General features: G+C 33.0%; 1 protein-coding gene across 1 annotated transcript in view; it reads left to right on the forward strand.

The window, feature by feature from the left end:
- Window positions 1-18,891, forward strand: part of PLEKHH2 (pleckstrin homology, MyTH4 and FERM domain containing H2) — a 103,836-nt gene that overhangs the window by 50,403 nt on the left and 34,542 nt on the right. The window contains exons 10-20 of the mRNA XM_051973563.1: window positions 2,165-2,259; window positions 2,919-3,063; window positions 5,965-6,101; window positions 6,198-6,308; window positions 6,603-6,689; window positions 9,744-9,902; window positions 12,532-12,612; window positions 14,537-14,716; window positions 15,395-15,503; window positions 16,589-16,701; window positions 17,796-17,975. Of these exons, the coding sequence (XP_051829523.1) occupies window positions 2,165-2,259; window positions 2,919-3,063; window positions 5,965-6,101; window positions 6,198-6,308; window positions 6,603-6,689; window positions 9,744-9,902; window positions 12,532-12,612; window positions 14,537-14,716; window positions 15,395-15,503; window positions 16,589-16,701; window positions 17,796-17,975 (1,397 nt within the window). The remainder of the gene's footprint in view (window positions 1-2,164; window positions 2,260-2,918; window positions 3,064-5,964; window positions 6,102-6,197; window positions 6,309-6,602; window positions 6,690-9,743; window positions 9,903-12,531; window positions 12,613-14,536; window positions 14,717-15,394; window positions 15,504-16,588; window positions 16,702-17,795; window positions 17,976-18,891) is intronic.

Consider the following 18,891-nt stretch of genomic DNA (forward strand, 5'->3'; position numbering starts at 1 on the left):
GAATGTGGTAAAATTTATCCAAGATAGAGACTTTTTGTCAAATAGGGAATTCTTATCCCAAAAGCTGGGGTCTTTGGGTTTGTTAAAGACTAGATCGCTATAGTTATTGACTATTTTGTCCTCTGAACTTAACCTATTCCACTGATCAACTAGTCTATTTCTTAGCCAATATCAATGGTTTTGATGACTACTGCTTTATAATATAGTTTTAAATCTGAGATAACCAGGCCACCTTCATTTGCTTTTTTTTTTTTTTTTCATTAATTCCTTTGAAATTCTTGACCTTTTGTTCTTCCAGATGAATTTCGTTGTTATTTTTTCTACGGTAGTAAAATAGTTTCTTGGGAGTTTGATTGGTATAGAACTAAATAAATAGATTAATATAGGTAGTATTGTCATCTTTATTATATTCACTCAACCTATCCAAGTGCACTTGATATTTTTCCAGTTGTTTTGATCTGACTTTATTTGTGTGGAAAGTGTTTTGTAGTTTTGCTCATATAGTTCCTGACTTTCCCTTGGCAAATAGATTCCCAAATATTTTATACTATCAATAGTTATTTTAAATGGAATATCTCTTTGTACAAGATAAAGACTTTTTGAAAATTAGAATGGACCAAATAAAAATTAATGGCTCCATGAAACAACATGAAACATTAAAATAAATCAAAGATGGAAAAAGAGAAGAAAATGTTTTATAATCTCTGATTACCCAAGAATTATGATCCCCCCAAAAATTCCTAGATACTGTATTTTGAGAAATCATAAATAGAAGTACCCAGATTCTAGAGGACAAAATGAAAACGGGAAAGAAGACACCAATATCTCCAGAAAAAAAAAAGAAAATTCCCAGAAAAATTACAGCTCAAATTCAAAAATAACTTACCTAATAGGAAAAAATAAAATAAAGGACTATCAAAAATGAATTAGAAAGATAAATTCATCTGAGCATTTTGAAGGAGCTGGAAGAAGATGAAAGTAATTATAGTCTAAGGGGGAAAGAAAAAAGTATACTTTGAGAACTCTCATATCAAGAGTCGTAGGAGTTAAATATCAAACTGATGAACTGGATATAAGATTTATAATCTTAAAAGAAAGAAAATAGAAGAAAATGGAAGTGTACAAAGGAAGAAAAAAGTATAATAAAAGGAAAGAACTATTTCACATAGATGGGCTATATAAGATCAAGAATATACAAACTTGTGGGGAGAAAAGGCAACATGAGAACCTCATTTTGATCTGAACCAGACTAGAAGGGCTGAGTGCCAACATGCACATAGAATCTGGTACAGAAATACATTAAACTCAATAGGGAAATAGGAAAGGACCAGAAGAGGAAGAGTGTGATTTTGGAGGAAAGATCGATAGATAATTAAAACAAACTCCAATATCCAAGAATGAATTGTGATGGGGAAATTTAAAAGAAAGACAAAGATTTGAACCAGATTGGACATTTAGGCCCTTTCTAGCTCTCACATTCTTCGAATCTGTCAATTTTTTACCTGAAAAAGAACATATACAAAGAATTTCTTATATGGGATTTTCACATTATAGAGATGTAAAAATAGTACTAAAAGACTTTTAGAGACAAGCCACTTCCCAATAGTAGGAGAGTAGTATCCTGGAATCTTTCTCTTGTCCTGCTGGTCTCTTAGTCTTTTCAATTGTGTATGGTCTAGATTTTTTTCACCTTGATAGCAGAACTTCATGGAAATAATAGCATATAATTAGAATGTGTTTGCATGAAGTAGTCATTCATTTGGGAAAAATCAACAAACAAACCTTTATTGAACACCTTTTGTATGCTTAGGGTTATATTAAATACTTACTGTCAGTAACATAGAAAAGTAAGACATGATTACTATTACCCTCAAGTTATTTAGGAACTAAATGGGAAAAAATGATTAATTTGTACCTCCTTTCAATCTCCTATTCACATGAAAAACACTGAACAATACTCAAATGTACAAATTATGTCTGAAAGTGTATGTTACAAAGTCTAAGTGCTATAGTTCATACTGTAGAAATCTTAGTGAAAAGCTACTTGCATTAAATATTTTCATCTCATTTCTAAATTTTATCACATTCAGAAGAAAGCTATTATTTACTCCATTCCCCTGGCATTCCAATACATAATTGTCATTCGTTTTGTTCTTGGTTTCAGATTCTTTGTTGATGCCTTCTTATTCTACATCAGGACTGTATACATCTCTGATTTACAAAGATATGACAACCCCAGTGTATACAACTTTGAAAGGGGTAACTTTATCATCATTATTAAACATGGGGTAGTTGTGAAAATTTTGGACAATATCCTTTATTCAGGCTCTGAATTCCAAACTTGATATTTTTCCTGGATATGACTTTGAAAAGCATATCAGAAGTTCACATTTGTGGATTGTGAATATAGGAGCAATGGAAAATGTCTGGAAAAGATATTGACTACTACAAAGCCTGAATTGGTTCCTATTGTTCTCATGTAGATTTTTCCTATTATTCATTGTTTAAAAGAACCATATTGGGTAATGATGTAGTAATTAAAACTCTAATTTAGAAAGATCTTTATATCTATGCCAGGCTTATTTCTTCTCCCCAAATAACCTGAAATATGTTTGAAATTAAAATGATTTTATTCAGATGTTGACAACACTTGTATTTTTAAAGGCCTTTTATGTCTACAAAATCTTGTTAGAATCAGGTGGACTTTTTTTAAAATGCCACTTAAAAATGACAAAATTAATGTGTTTGTGAGGCTGTAGAAAATTTTCTTCCATGGTTTTAATTTATGAAAAATTATCTTGTATGTGTTTGTTTTGTGTGTTTATATATATATGCATGAACTCATGAGAAAACAGCTGTAGAAAAATACACATATATGCATATTTATATTTATGAGATGATTTGCTACTTTTCTTTAGAAAGCAACCCAAATAAGCAACAGCCCATTCATAGAGGAGTCATCAGGATCTGAGGAGGAAAACAGCTCCAGATCCAGCTCTCGGACATCTGAATCAGATTCTCGAAATCGAAGCAGACCAGGGAGTCCTCGAGCCATGAAACGAGGTAAGAAGCCTCCAAAGGAGACACTTTACCTGAACATAAACACCAATTAATTTGGAAAATATATTGGGAATACAATGTCCATAGTATGAGAGTTCTTCATCAACATGTCTGTTTTATAGCATCTAATTCCAGTGAATCTCTGATTCCATCAGTTTGGGTATTCCCTCCAGTGCTAATCCAATCTATCCTTTCAGCAGTGATGTCAAACTCAACTGGAAACAGGAAACATTAAATGGTATAAAAGCAGATTAACTCATTATATATACATATAATAAACCATATATTAACATTGTCTGTTTTTTCTTTTGTAAAATATTTCCCAATTACATTTTAATCTGGCTTGGACCTATACTCAGAGATATTGAAGGTCACAGCTTGTTTGATAACTCTGCTCTAGTATACTAGAGAAAAACTATTGGATTCAAGAGACTGGAGTTATTATGGTGACTATATCACTAAACCAAATGTGTGACCTTCATTCAGAAAGTCATTGCCCTTTCTATATCTGTTTATTCAGCTGTAGAATGGAAAAATGATAGTCGCCCTGCGTCTTCATATTGTTTTTACAGTGGTTAAATAAAATATTGGACTGGATAAAATGAAGTTTCTCTTTCAACTTGATTGTTTTATTTCTTGACTATTTTTTCTGATAATTTTCAGAGTATGATACTCTACTTAAAGTCAGAAAAACATCTCCCAAGCTGCTTTTCATCTAGTATTTTTTTTAACAAAATAGCAGTCAGTAAATGTTTTAAATGTGTGTGTCTCCTGGAATTGTTCATGAATTGTGGTGCATAAATAGATGTTCCAGTGAAATGTGATTACACAAATAAGGATCTATAGATCATATAACCATTAACATATGCAAAAGTATTATTCAAAAGATAATTGTTTAGGAATTTATATCAACTAAGAAACAATAATGGTGTATACTATTGACATAGAAAGTTACAACCTGATCATTGAATGTTAGCAAACATGTTGTATCAATTTCTGCTAAGATGATGGATAAGTACCCCAGTTTTGGATTTTAAGGTATTGGAATAGTTTGCCATTTTTTCCTCCAGATCTTTTTACAGATAAGGGGCCTGAGGTAAACAGGGCTAAGTGACTTGCCCAGTGTCACACAGCTAATAAATGTATGAAGCCAGATTCATAGCCCAATTCAAGTTTTAAAAGTACAACATATTTCATCACAAGGGAGGGGACTTTCTTTTATTTAGTGATTTAGTACATATGACTTACTAGGGGGAAATAGATTTCCTAAAGGAAATGAGTCATTGTGGAAATGACTTTTTAAACTCTAAGTTATAAGAGGAGAAGAAAATGACACTGAATCATACTTTAAAATGACTCACTATTTTAAAAAGCATCACATATTTTAAAAGTTAATGGGATGAAGTGTATGGCAGGATAAGATCTCTAAAACAGCCCATCAACATTATAAACATGGACATTCTAGAAAGATATCAAAGTAACTGGTAAAAATGTTTGCCAAGAGGGACTTTTTAATAACAACTTTAATAACTCTTTAGCTTATTTTGAGAACCTGAACCAGATATGAAGTAATATCACACAAAAAGAGCTATGAGATGCTGTCATTTGAAGTTATAGAAAGTGATGTTACCAAACAAGACAATAGGATAAATGGGAAAATGATGGATATTGAAGCAATAGAGGTGAAATTTGAACTATAATGCTTACCTGAGAGGACATATACTGTAGGGGATAGAGAGTTAAGTTAGGAAGAGTTGGTATGCCGTCTCAGATCTCCCTAGCTTTGTGACTCTGGACAAGTCACATAAATGTGACTATAATTCACAGGGACAAATAGGTGGTATAATACGTAGACTACAGGGCTTGGAGTTAGGAAGAATCATCTTCATGAGTTTAAATCTGGCTTCATACATTTATTAGCTGTGTGACTCTGAGCAAGTCACTTAGCCCTGTTTACCTCAGGCCCCTTATCTGTAAAAAGATCTGGAGGAAAAAAATGGCAAACCATTCCAATATTTTTACCAAGAAAATCCCAAATGGGGTTACAAGAATCAGACATCATTGGAATGACTGAACAATAAAATGACTTGCAGAACAAATGCTCGTTTCATTCATACCTAATAGGAAAACATCAAGACTTAAAAAAAAAAAATCCAACAGCTGTTTCAGTAGATGGGATGCCCACATAGATGGAGTTATGAATTTTGTAAAACAGTAATATAAGGAGAAATCTATTCTAAATGTAGACTTGAACATATGTTATTCATGTAAAATAGACAAATCTCTATATCATTTTCTTAGCTCAATAGAGACTTATCCTGGCTACCAATTCCTTTTCTTATTTTTCTGATGTGTTCTACATAACCAAATGAAGTGTATGTCTAAAGGTTAATCTATGATAACAAAGGACAGTACACTAACATCTCTTAGAGACACTTGGGGTCATGGATCTAGAAGGAAAGGGACCTCAATCTTGTTCAAAACTCCTGTTGTAAGGTGAGAAAACCAGACTCCAAGAATAAATGATTTGCCGACAACCAGATAGTGACTATCTAAGGCAGTAGTTCTCAAACTTTTGTTTTCAGTATCTTTATCCTATTAAAAATTATTGAGGATCTTTCCAAAGCGTTTTTGTTTATCTGGGTTATATTTATAGATATTTACCATATTGGAAATAAAAACTTTTTGAATTTGTAGACCCTCTAAAAGGGTTTCAGAGATCCTCAGGATTCTCTAGACTATACTTTGAGAACCACTGATCTAAGGCATGATTTGAACTCAGGTTCTTTGACCCCAAAGCTAGTGAAGTGCTTTTTCCAATGTGTGGAATCACAGCCATATCAGCCATATGTTGTGACAGCCTGATGTATAATATAAATGCATTTTATTTCATTAATTAATCAGGTGTGTCTTTGTCCTCTGTGACTTCTGAAAGTGATTATGCTATTCCTCCTGATGCCTATTCAACGGATACAGAATGTTCAGAACCAGAGCAGAAGCTCCCCAAAACATGTTCCTCTTCCAGTGATAATGGAAAAAATGTAAGCACAATAATATCTTGTTCCATTAATAGACTCCTTTGTTAGGAGGCTCCAACAGTTGACACTTACAAGATGTTTTTTTCTTTTAAAAATTAGGAGCTCCTGGAAAAATCTGGCTATTTGTTAAAAATGGGTGGTAAAGTAAAAACCTGGAAACGGAGATGGTTTGTTCTTAAAGGTGGCGAATTACTTTATTACAAATCTCCGGTGAGTATGAGGCACTAATTGTTTACTATAATATCCTACAAATAGTAACTCAATCCCCTGATTTCCTTTTGATCCATAGAATACCAATAATGACAACAAAGCATTTTTTAAAAAATGTGTTGTATGTTTGAAAGAAATAATAGAATTGTTCATAATATTTGCAATTTCATGTATGATCATCTTTTTTATTGTATTATTATGAAAATGCTTGTTTTATTCCATAAATTAAAATAAAATTTTAAAAACTGCATTGCAGATTATCACGTTAAATTAAGTTTTCTTTCTTTTATACAGAGTGATGTCATTAGAAAGCCCCAGGGCCATATTGAACTTAGTATGTCCAGTCATATCGTTAGAGGAGATAATAAACAAACAGTTCAGGTAATTATCTTAAGTATTTTTGTATCCTATATAATCATCTCTCAATTATCCATGTGAAAAGAGGAGTAGGAATATAAATTTGAATTCATTTTGTTCCCCTAAGAGAATAAAAGCTCTCTGAGGACTTGGATTCAAATGTAGCCTCTGCTGGTACCTTGGACCAGTCAGGAGTTCCTGGGTTCAAATTTAGTCCTTAATGTTGTTTGGTTTGCGAAGAGAACTAATAATATCAGGAGGGTAATTTGAAAGCTAATTGGATTTAAGTGAGGCAGAGTTGTGCTGAGTCATCAGCCTCACTCTCTTTTCTAGAGGCTTAGGATCCAGTGGTATAAGACATACATCCAGATGACTGGAAATGGCCCCGGATGTAGTGGGTGACCTTCTAGTCTCTGATTATTATTGTATTATATTATATTACATTATATTATATTATGTTATATTATTATCTGGTATTATGTTATTATCTAGTATTGTATACTAAATATTAGTAGTTGGAAGATGCTGGGACAATAATTTAATCTTTCTACTTCCCAGTTTCTTCATTTGTAAAATTTGTGGGATGGATTTGACCTCTAAAATTCCTTTCAGCTCTAAATCTATCAGCCTATGACCATTTGATTGTGAAATTGTTTCCTCAGCACCCCGCAGAGTGTTGCTTTAATAGATATCTTCATAAATGTGTATTAGCAATTTAACACATTTTTATTTTTAAAAATTTTTAAACTTTTTTATTTTCAAAACATATGCATGGATAATTTTTCAACATTGATCCTTGCAAAATCTTGTGTTCCAATTTCCCCCCTCTTCTCCCTACCCCATCTCCTAGATGGCAAATAATCGATATATAGCTAACATACATTACCTACTACTCTTGAAGTACCTACTAGGTCTTGAAGGAATGATTCAATACAGCTAGATTCACCTGTTTGTTGAAACCTGGATAAGAGCATGCAATAGATAGTTTGGCTTTTGATAAGTTTTACATCTCTAATCTTCACTTTTCTGCTCTTCCCTTATCCTCAGTGTTCTCAGTCTATCATGTAAATTAGGTATCTAATTAATTTACATTAAGATGTTAGTGATTTGATATGTTATCCATCCTGGGAGTATTTATATTTGAAAAAGAAAAAAATCTGGGAAAAGTAATTAATAAGCCAAAGGATTATGTTTTTAGTGGTGTAGTTTAATACTGTGGCCAGAACAGGGAAGATATTTCTGTATAGGATCACTCTGACAAGTATCCTTTTAATGGGATGAGATCCTGCAACTAATCCTGTTATTTCATTGGAATAAAGAGCTCTCACTGAGGAATCTTTCTTTTCTAGTACACATTGGCACTCCTCTACCATTTGAGGATTGCCAAGGGGCATTGAGAGAAGAAGTGATTTACCTAGGATCTCATGTTTCAAAAGCAGGATTTGAACCCTTGACTCTAAAATTTCCTCTCTGTCTACTATTTCAGGGGTTCTTAACCTTTTTTGTTCCATGGTCCCCTTTGGCAATCTGGTAAAACCTGATTCTCAGAAAATTTTTAAGCTAATAAAATTCATAGATTAAAAAAAACAATTATATTGAAATAGAATCATCAAAAAATTTTAAAGTTCAAAAATTAGTGTATCAAGCATTTATTAAGTGCTTACTATGTACAAGGTTAATCCCAAATTAAGAACCCTTGCCCTACATTATACTGCCTTTATGGATTTGATCCTTAGATATATGCAGAAAAACACCACCTACGTCATTGCAAGAAAACCAGTCTTGCCAGAGACCTGCAAAGAAAAGTTAGTCACTAGAAAGGCAGTCTTTTGTAGGCATCTGAGGGATGAAGTGTGAAATTCAGATACTTCTTTCTGATATGCCTTTAATGTTTGCACCGTAGTTCTAAGAATAAGGCTGAGAAGGCATGCATAATCTTCGGCAAACAAAGAGAAGCTATAGAAATTACCTACAAGAATATAAAAAGAGGAACACGGCCATTAGAGAAGGCTTGACCATGTTGAAGGAGCATGGTGGTGGACAAACTGACTAGAAATATGAAATGAAAAGTTGAGAGTTGATTTATCTCATCTATTAACTGCAATCATGTATAAGATGCAGAAACTTTTCCCATAGTTGAAATTTATTGTGCCCTTAAATTTTTATTTTTGCTAGAGATCTACAATTCTGTAATTAGTGATCCTCTCTCTAACCAAAAGAGAGACACACCAGCAAATTTGTTCCTACATTAAATTCTTTATTAGAAAATGTCTTCTAATATTACTCCTACTCCAAAATATCAAACAATTGTATAAAGCCTGGAAGGGTCCTCAAGAGTCCAGATGATACAAGGACAAGTTATTGAGTTCTGTACTCAATTTATCATCAAAGGAGTCTGTTGTTAAAGTTAAAATAACCTGTTTTTATGTTGAATGAAATTTAGTTATTGCAGTTTTTACAAAATGGTCACAATGTGAAGAATAAGAATACATTGATAAATCAATCAATAAGTGTTTATTAAGCATGCACTAGATGCTGGGCCCTGTCCTAGACACTGGAGATCCAAATAAAAAGTGAGCTCACTCCTACCCTTGATAAGCTTACATTCTACTCAGGAAGCAAAATGCTCCCAGGGATATAAACTGTATTTCTGGTTGAACTGATTTAAGAAACTCCTGAATGTGGAACTTGCTTTTACCAGTACTACCATCTTCTCTGTAGTTTATGGTCTTATAGAGCTTTAGGGGCTGAAAAGTTAAATGATTTGCCCAAGATCACACAGCAAATATATCTCAGAAGCTAGATTTTCTGAATCCAAGGCCAGAATGCTATGAAATGCAACTGCTTTTCAAAATGTTCATAGATCATTAAATTGAGCTCCTATTTTTTTATAAGTATACAATGATTAGGGATAGAGGGAGAGAGAATTAACAGATCAGAAAATATTATTACTTGAATATTACATTTGGCTTCAAAGGCAAGGCATAGAAAAGCTCATTTGCTTCCTTGTTAAAAAAATAAACTTATAAGAAATAAATTTTACTATTTTTCAAGACTTACTTTATTCTCCCATTCTAGTTGACTACTGAGAAACGCACGTACTACCTGACAGCAGATTCTCCCAATATATTAGAAGAATGGATTAAAGTCTTACAGAACGTGCTTCGAGTACAAGCTGCCAATCCACTTTTCCTTCAACCTGATGGAAAACCAACCGTCAAAGGCTTGCTTACTAAGGTAGAATGCTAGGATTCTGAAGGTCTTAAAAGGGATCATTGTGCAGAAAACATGCGTCACAGCTTCCTCTGTTCTTATGTCTGCTTTATCCTGTATGTAGCCTGCTTGCCCATAGCTCTTTGCATTAGACTGTGAGTTCTACAAGGGAAGGCAATGGATTTTGCCCCCAGCACATAGAACAATGGCTGGCACATAGTAGGTGCTTAATAATGCTTGTTTACTGCTCAGTTAATACACCATTTGGTCCAGACTTATGATTTTATTAATCTGAGAAGCTGCCATTGTGTGGACTCTTTCCACTGATACAAGATCAGCAACTTCTCATGATGTATATAGTGTCAGCCTGGTACACTGAGTGATTCAGTGATTTATCAATGGCTACACAGCTAGGCTGTATTAGAGATAGCATTTGAAACCAGATAAATGCTAAGTGATTAAAGACATGAAACTTAAGTTTCTTTTCCTCATGTTACTTACAAAAGCCTGTCTATTCCTGTATTACTGTAGTTAGAGTTGTTTTTTTTTAACTCAAAATTTTATTTTAATTTATTTTATTTTATTATAGCTTTTTATTTACAAGATATATGCATGGGTAATTTTTCAGCATTGACAATTGCAAAACTTTTTGTTCCAATTTTTCCCCTCCATCCTCCCACCCCCTCCCCCAGATGGCAGGTTGACAAATACATGTTATATATGTTAAAGTATATATTAAATACAATATATGTATACATATTGTATTCATTGTAGTCAGAGGTTTTAAATGGAAAACTTTTCCTGCAATTTTTGGATTTTGTTACTTGATCAGAGTTTATATGTAGATTATTTGAGCTACTGCTATATAATATTCTAATAAATTGAGGAGACAGCTTTTCAAGTTGGCAAAATAACAAGCATATAAAATTAATGTGTGTGGGGATTTAAGATAAATGCTAACTAGTTAATTAATTTGATTCAAATTATTGTCAGCTATACTAGGTAAATTAATGCCTAGGAAAGAAACTATTTTTAAAAATAAATCAAATTGTTCTTTTAACTATTGAGTTTTGCAAGATAATGAGCTTTGGGATCATCTCTAATCTTTAGGGAAATTCTTCTGAAATTACTCCCTGTTCCATTGTTTTAATTTATTCTGAAATGTTAAAAAGTAAGAAATTAGGCTATTACTTATGTAATATAATCTAGCCACTTTGTAGTTTTAATAGAAAACATTTAACTGACCCTCCCTCCTTTTTAGTATCACTGTTGCTAACTCTTCCTTTCCAACTCTCTCCCTAAACCCTCTCCATTACCATTAAAAATTGAAAGAAAAAATACCTTTGTAACAAATAAGCAGTCAGCAAAACAAATACATACAATGAATGTGTCCAGAAAGGTTTTTCTCTCTCTGTACCTTGTTTCTATTTCTTTTCAGGCAGGATGTGGGTAGTATATTTTATCTTCTGGAGACATAGTTGTTCATTGAATTGATCAGAATTCCAAAGGTTTTCAATGTTATTTTTCTTGACAGTATTGTCATCCTTTGCATAAATAGATATCCTGATTTGTAATTACTTAAAATAAGTTTTTCTCATTTTTTTGTTTTGTATGTCTTAACCATTTTTAATTTTGCTAAAGAATATATATCACTTCACTAGCAAGATAGAGTTCTGGATGTGGAGACAGGAAGATGTGATTTCAAATGTGATCTCAATCACCCACTGATTTTGTAACCTCAGATCCCTTATTCTCTCTGACCTCAGTTTCCTCATCTGTACAATGAAAATGATAGTAATAGCAACTATCTTAGAGGATTGCTGGAATATGAGATAATACAAATGCTACACAAATGTGAGCTCTTAGAATCAATGTTCATTTGAAGGCTACTGTGGCTATAACCACATGATATGCCGGAATTATCAGAACTCTCGGTAAAGTTTGTTCCTATACAGTGATTTACTCAAATCCATTAAAAGCCGTAAGTGTACATCAATAAAGACATGTTTCTGAGCTTGATAAAAATAAACACAAGTCAAATGGGGCATTTCTCCACCTAAGCAGTGCTCCAAACCACCAACTTTTAAATAGTTGAACTCTTTGTTTAACTATGGGTTTGAATGATGATGGGGTGACCGACTTCTGGGTTTAATTGTCTATTTTGCTTTCTTTTATTAATATTACTATAGTGTAGTAATTTTTTTTATTTTTAGCAAACTACTCTGTGAATATTCTACACAAGGACTTTTATGAACACAATAAATAGCTCAATTATTAATATAAAATTTGGTAAAACATTTCTCTTCTCAAGTATATATATATATATAAAATAAAATAATAGTAGTCTTAAATAATATATGTATCTATATTATCTACAGTATTCTTTTCTTTATGTTCCCAAGATACCTTTTTACTATCCTAATAAAAAATTTCTATAGATATTTTTAAAGGTTTATTCTACATGTATTTTTAAAGCAGTATTTGGAATTAGTATTAAGTGTTTTAGAATACCAATTACAAAGCATATGTGCATTGGTCAAACAAGCTAATCTTGGATTTTCTACCTATACATTCAAAAGTAGAGTAGGGAAGATGTATTTTGAGGTACCAGATTTCTGAGATTAATTTTTAATTCTTTGTAATATAATTCCAGGTGAAACATGGCTACTCTAAGAGAGTTTGGTGTACACTCATAGGAAAAACATTGTATTATTTTCGTAGCCAGGATGATAAGGTATGTATGTATGTATTATTTTTTTCCCCTGAGGCAATTGGGGTTAAGTGACTTACCTGGGGTCACACAGCTAGGAAATGTTAAGTGTCTCAGGTCAGATTTGAACTCAGGTCCTCCTGACTTCAGGGGTGGTGCTCTATCCACTGTGCCATCTAGCTGCGCCCCGTATGTACGTATTATTAACCAATAAATTAATTAGAAGAATTTAAAAATTATAACTGAAATTTTTTCACTATAAATAGTTTTAATTTATTAATTTTGAATTAGATTGAAGTCTTGTTTAAAACATACTGTAGATTTTCAAGTGGCACATAGAGATTATGATTCCTTTTACTCTAAGAATGTCTAATAATTTGTCTTAGCCAAGAAGAAAGAGGCTTCTTGTACCACCTATTGCATTTCTCCTCAGGGCCTAGCAACCTCCAAATCATATTAAAGATTTGCCGAGAAATATAGTAATAATAATAGATAACATTTATATAGTGCTACTATGTACCAGGTCTTTGGCTAAGCACTTTACAATTATTATCTTATCTGATCTTCACAACAACCGTGGCAGATAGGTGCAATTATTATTCCTATTTTACAGATAAGAGTAGACAGAGTTGTGTGGGAGTTTAAGTTTGGGGTTTTGATATGGTTTGATAGGATGGAGTCCAAAGGATCTAATATTGGAAGGTATTGAAGTTATAAGAAATGGAAATTTACATGGTAGGGAAAGTTCAAATTACTCCCATGTCTGCAAACCCAGCTCCAGGTTTTCTCTTGAGTATCTCTCCCCCACCATCAGTGTCCTCTTAGATATTTCAAACTGAAAGTCAAACTTAACATATCCAAAATAGACTTTGTCACCACATCTTTCCAGTCTTCCAAGTTCATATCATCATCTGCTCATAGCTCCATCACTACAGATCCAATCTATATCTTATGTCTATTTCCACAGTTTTATGAGTCTGACTATATTTTTATTTATTTGTTTATTTGTTGTTTTTATTTTTATTTGACATTTACCTCTTCTCTTCAGGAGTCCTCACTAATAATGAAGAAAAACAATTAAAACCAATTAATATAGTGATCATAGTTGACAGCATATGCCTCATTCTACAATCATAGCCATCATCTCCTATTAAGAAGAAGAAAGGATGGTTCATTATCCATATCCCAAGACCAAGACTTGCCATTAAAATTAATAATGATTTGGCTGCCTTTTAATGTTGCTTTTGTCTAGAATATTGTTCTAAGTCATTGTTCTCTGGTTCTGATCATTTGCTCAGTATCAGTTCATGCAAATCTTCTACTCTTCAAATCTCTGTATGCATTATTTCTGTTTTTCTGTATTATTATAGAACAATAGTGTTTCTGGATATATTACAATTTACTCAACATTTCTCCTGTCATAGGCAATAACATGTTCCCAGTTTTTTGCTACTACAAAGGATATTTCTGTAGATATTTTGGCATACATCAAGATTTTCATTTTTAGACTGTTCACTTAGAAAATTCCCAATATTACAATTCTATTTCTTACTACCCTTATAAAAATAAAATAGCAGCTACATAGCAAGATGGAGAGAGTGTAGGACATGAAGTCAGAAGATCCAGACTCACTCACTGCTAACTTTGTTACCTTGGGTGTTTGTTTCCCCCATTTCCCTCAATTTCCTCAACTCTAAATGGGGATCATAATATCACTGACCTCCTAAAGTGACTGTGAGTATAAAGCATTTAGCATAGTGACTGACACATAGTAAGTGTGTAATAAATGATTGTTCCCCTCCCCTTTTTCTTTCTCCTTAAGAAATTCAAGAAATCCTCTACTTTGTTAATGTCAGTGAATCCTGAAAACAGTGTTTAATCTAAAAGAATTCAAACAAGAAAATAATTTTAAAAGTAGTTTTCTCACCATTAGTGATATTTGTTTCAGTTTCCTTTAGGTCAGATTAAACTTTGGGAAGCTAAAGTTGAAGAAGTTGACAGATCTTGTGATTCTGATGAAGATTATGAAGCTAGTGGTCGAAGTCTATTATCTACACATTATACCATTGTTATCCATCCCAAAGAACAAGGACCAACCTACCTTCTGATTGGATCCAAGCATGAAAAGGTGACAAGAATAAAAGGCTTATTCGCTATAATTAACAATTATACAAAGCATTCCCAGAGAAATAAGAAAAGGAACATTTGTCATCAATTATTTTCAGCTCATTTTTTAAGAAATATTCCCCCCCCCCATTTGGATGTTGGCCCACAGCCTTTACTTGATCTGTCATTTTTCAGTCCTGATGCTAACTGTTCCCAGAGGCTGAATTTAGAAAAAAAAAAAAAAAAGATGGTCAAAAGCCCTCACTTTGAAACTATTCAGTGGTTATGAGATGTCACTTCTCTCACAAGGAAACATTTCTGGAGGGAAAACTAAAGGTTTTTGTCATATCCCTGTTATGTTCAGTGACCTGGTAAAAAGCTTTTGTCTAAAATAATTGAAAATGAACTGTTTTCATTTATTTTAGTCTCTTAGAGACAGCTTCCACCCACAAACTTGATGCACTCCATAATTTGGTCATGCTTTCCTAAGAAATATCTGTAGAAGATAAAAAAAAAAAAGGTGATGTCAGTAAGATTTAGGCGCATGGGAACAATTCAGACTCAGCCGAACTGAAATGATTCTATAATTTTGAAAATGCAAAAGTTTTCCAGCTCAAAGTCTCTATATGTAAAATTTGATTTTTCTCAAATTGAAAAAATTCTTAGTTCGTTATAATTATTATTATAATCTGTTTTTAAGGACACTTGGCTTTATCATCTAACTGTTGCAGCTGGAAGCACCCATGTAAATGTTGGATCTGAATTTGAACAGCTGGTTTGTAAACTGCTTAATATAGAAGGGGAGCCCAGTAAGTATTCCTTCCATTTCCCAAATATGGTTTGTCAGTTTCTGAAAGTAGAAATGTATTCCTAGAAAATTAAATTCAACTTTTCACAATCTCTTTTTATACCAGATTCCTAATGATAAAGCTACTCAGCAAACATGTTTATAGATACATTGAAGTGCAGATTTGTTGAGTAAATCTTTGCTCAGTGTTTACATTTGCAATGTGCTATTGGTGATAGAAAGATAAATTAGACCTGGTTCCTGCCCTCCAAGAGGCTATAGTCTAGGAGTAGATATAAAAATATACTTAAATAATTATAGAACAAAATAGAATGTGATAATTGTGTAGGAGAGGCACAAAATGTTGCAAGATTTACAAGGAAGAAGTGATTATTTCTGAGAGGAAAGGGAAGATCAGAGAAGGCATTTGACCTTCAGCTTGAAAGACAGAAGTAGGTTTTCAGTTGATGAACATAAATGTACAGTAGATTAGAGGAGCATTCCAGGTACAGAGGTAGTTTTCCAAATATTTATCAGAAATTGATTATATTGACTTTAAAAGGGCAACTAGATTGCACAGTGATTAGAATATTGGTACTGGAGTCAGGAAAACTCTTCCTGGTTCAAATCTGGCCTCAGACACTTAACTTGTTGTGTAACCCTGGGCAAGTCACTTAACTCTGCTTGCCTCAGTTTCCTTATATATAAAATGAGTTGGGGAAAGAAATGGCAAACCTCTCCAGTATCTTTGCCAAGAAAACTTCAAATGTGGTCACAAAAAGTTGGATGTATCTTAAAAAAACTGAATAACAACCATGATTGAAGCCCTGTCCTAGACAGTGGGTTACTGAGACCAAGGGAAAAAAGTCTCAGCCTTCAAAAAATTTATGTGTTCCTGAAATCTAATTAGTCTACTACTTAGATCCCAATCATCCCTGCTTTATTTTTTTAAAATCACTCTTTTCCTACCTCAAATTCTTCTTGATCTGTTCCATTTCATAGGGTAAGCAAGACCTGAGTGAGCCAAATCTCTCTGAAGGGTTGATTTAGACAAAGGTAAAAATCAGTGAGTTCTTGTTTTAATCGAGTACTTTATTCTGTGGTCAGCTTCTCAGATATGGAGACACCCTGCTTTATGTCATAGCAAGGAAGGAATCAGTTCTCCTCTGACAACATTGCCTTCTGAAGCTCTGCAAACTGAAGCTATTAAATTATTTAAGGTAAAATCCTATACCCCCTCACCCAAGGGAAGAGGGTGGTGGGAGGCAAGAATGTAAGTGTTGTTCAAATAAACTAAACAGAACAAAAAATATCTAAATCAGGAAAGAAATACCCGAAGAGCATTCCAGATGTGTTATCAATGAGAACCTTGAAAATACTTTTTTTTCTAAAAATTACTTTATTTAAAAAAGCAGAATAGAAAAAAGAGAAACAAAACAGAACAGAACAGAATATTATTGTGCCCAGCAGAATATCAGGGAGGATAAAATATATGAAGATACTTAAATATAGAAATTCTGGCTTATTCTGGGTTATAATCTTGAGAGATATGAAGACCATAGAAAACAAATTCAAAGAGATGACTAAAAGACTGGGAAAAAACTTTGGGAAAAAGTTAGAAACTGTCCCTGGATAAACTCAAAAGGTGGTTTTAATGGGCCTTTAAAAATTTTAAATGCTTATAGACAGACCATGTTGCTCTTCTTTTCTGAGGGCAGAGCAAAAGAAATTAAACTCTGGAACGAGGGATTTATATTAGCTACAAGGAAGCATTTTGTATCAGAGATATTAAATATTGGGGAGTAACCCTCTTTTCCTAGATGTATTTTAACACCATAAAGGTGCTTCTTTTGCCCGTTCTTCCCTTATAATTCAAAAATAATTTTTACAACACAGTAAGAGAATGTTTTTTTCCTATAATGGGAGTCCTGTCTGAAGGCAGGTAATTGGACTAGAACTCTCAAGAAACTTTCCATCTCATTTTAATTTACATGAGCACTTCAGCTATTCATAAATATGCTGACTGATTTACAGAATTATGATGTCTTATTTTATGCTTTTCCTTTATGAAAATAATATTATAAAAATATTTTTACTGGAAGGACTTAGGATTGAAGTTACAGTGGCTTGAAATGGAAAAGGTCTTGAGCAAATTACTAAATCAATCCATTGCCTCCTTTTTTCTTAGGGACATAATGGTTATTTTGGCCAAAAAAAATTGCTATTAAGACCTAAGTCAAATTAATGTCATTTCTGGAGAATGCCATTGCATTCATACTTCAAATAAACAATCTTTGCTTTTCTTCATGTGCAGACATGTCAGCTCTTTATAAATGCTGCTGTTGACTCACCTGCCATTGATTACCACATATCTTTGGCCCAGAGTGCTTTGCAGATCTGCCTCACACACCCTGAATTACAGAATGAAATTTGTTGTCAACTCATTAAACAGACAAGACGAAGACAAGTACAGAATCAACCTGGGCCATTGCAGGTACTTCTGATTCTCTTAATTTTGTGGCATAAACAAAAGTAATTAGAATTACAAAATAGCTTTCTTAATTATCATTGTTTTTAATATTATTCAATAAAATACTAGGGTATTATAAACTGTTCTTTTTATAATAATAATGACCAATATTTCATCTTTCTCAGGCTTACTGTTATCTCTAAAACCCTTCTGGACCTCTGGTTCCCTCTTCCAATTCTCAGGACACTGATTTATAAATGCTCCCTTTTTTCCTTCATCTCCAAACTCCTAATATGGCAGACTGACTCATTCTGGGTAGATGGACAGAAAAGGTGAATCCAAAGTCCTTGTATACGTCAAATGAAAATGATTTAAGTGCCATTTATAATACCCCAATAATGAAAACATAACATGCATCAATAGTGAGAAAGAATTGAAGTTCAAATACTTTATATGGGAAAAGTATTTGTAAGTGTCCTGTATTTATTTGTGAAATCAAAAGACCTGGTTTTATAGCTTTTCTGGACCTTCACCTCAGTTAGTAAAGAGGTTAAATTACATAATCCCTAAGGTTTCCAGCAATTTTAAAATCCAGGTATCTAAGTAAGTACAGAGGAATGTTTGACTCAGCCTTTACACTTAGTATCTCTATTTTAATCCAGCATCCAAAGGCTGTAATTTGCAGTTATATTAGTTTTTTTTGTTGTTTGCTAAAAGGCTTTTTTTTTTAACCTTCTGAGAACTTTGAAAATTTCTTCTCAGAGAAGAATCCCACAATGTGTCATTATTAATGGGAGTTAATAATTCATTCAACAATGGACAGGAGAAAAAGTCAACTATTCATAGCAAAGAAAACTTACAGTTCAAGATTATTCTAAGTTTCCTTACCGATAATGAAAAATGCTATTTTAAAATATTTATCTTTTAAAAGAAAAACACC

Source organism: Antechinus flavipes, chromosome 2, assembly GCF_016432865.1.
Source record: "Antechinus flavipes isolate AdamAnt ecotype Samford, QLD, Australia chromosome 2, AdamAnt_v2, whole genome shotgun sequence".
In the NCBI taxonomy this organism is placed as follows: domain Eukaryota; kingdom Metazoa; phylum Chordata; class Mammalia; order Dasyuromorphia; family Dasyuridae; genus Antechinus; species Antechinus flavipes.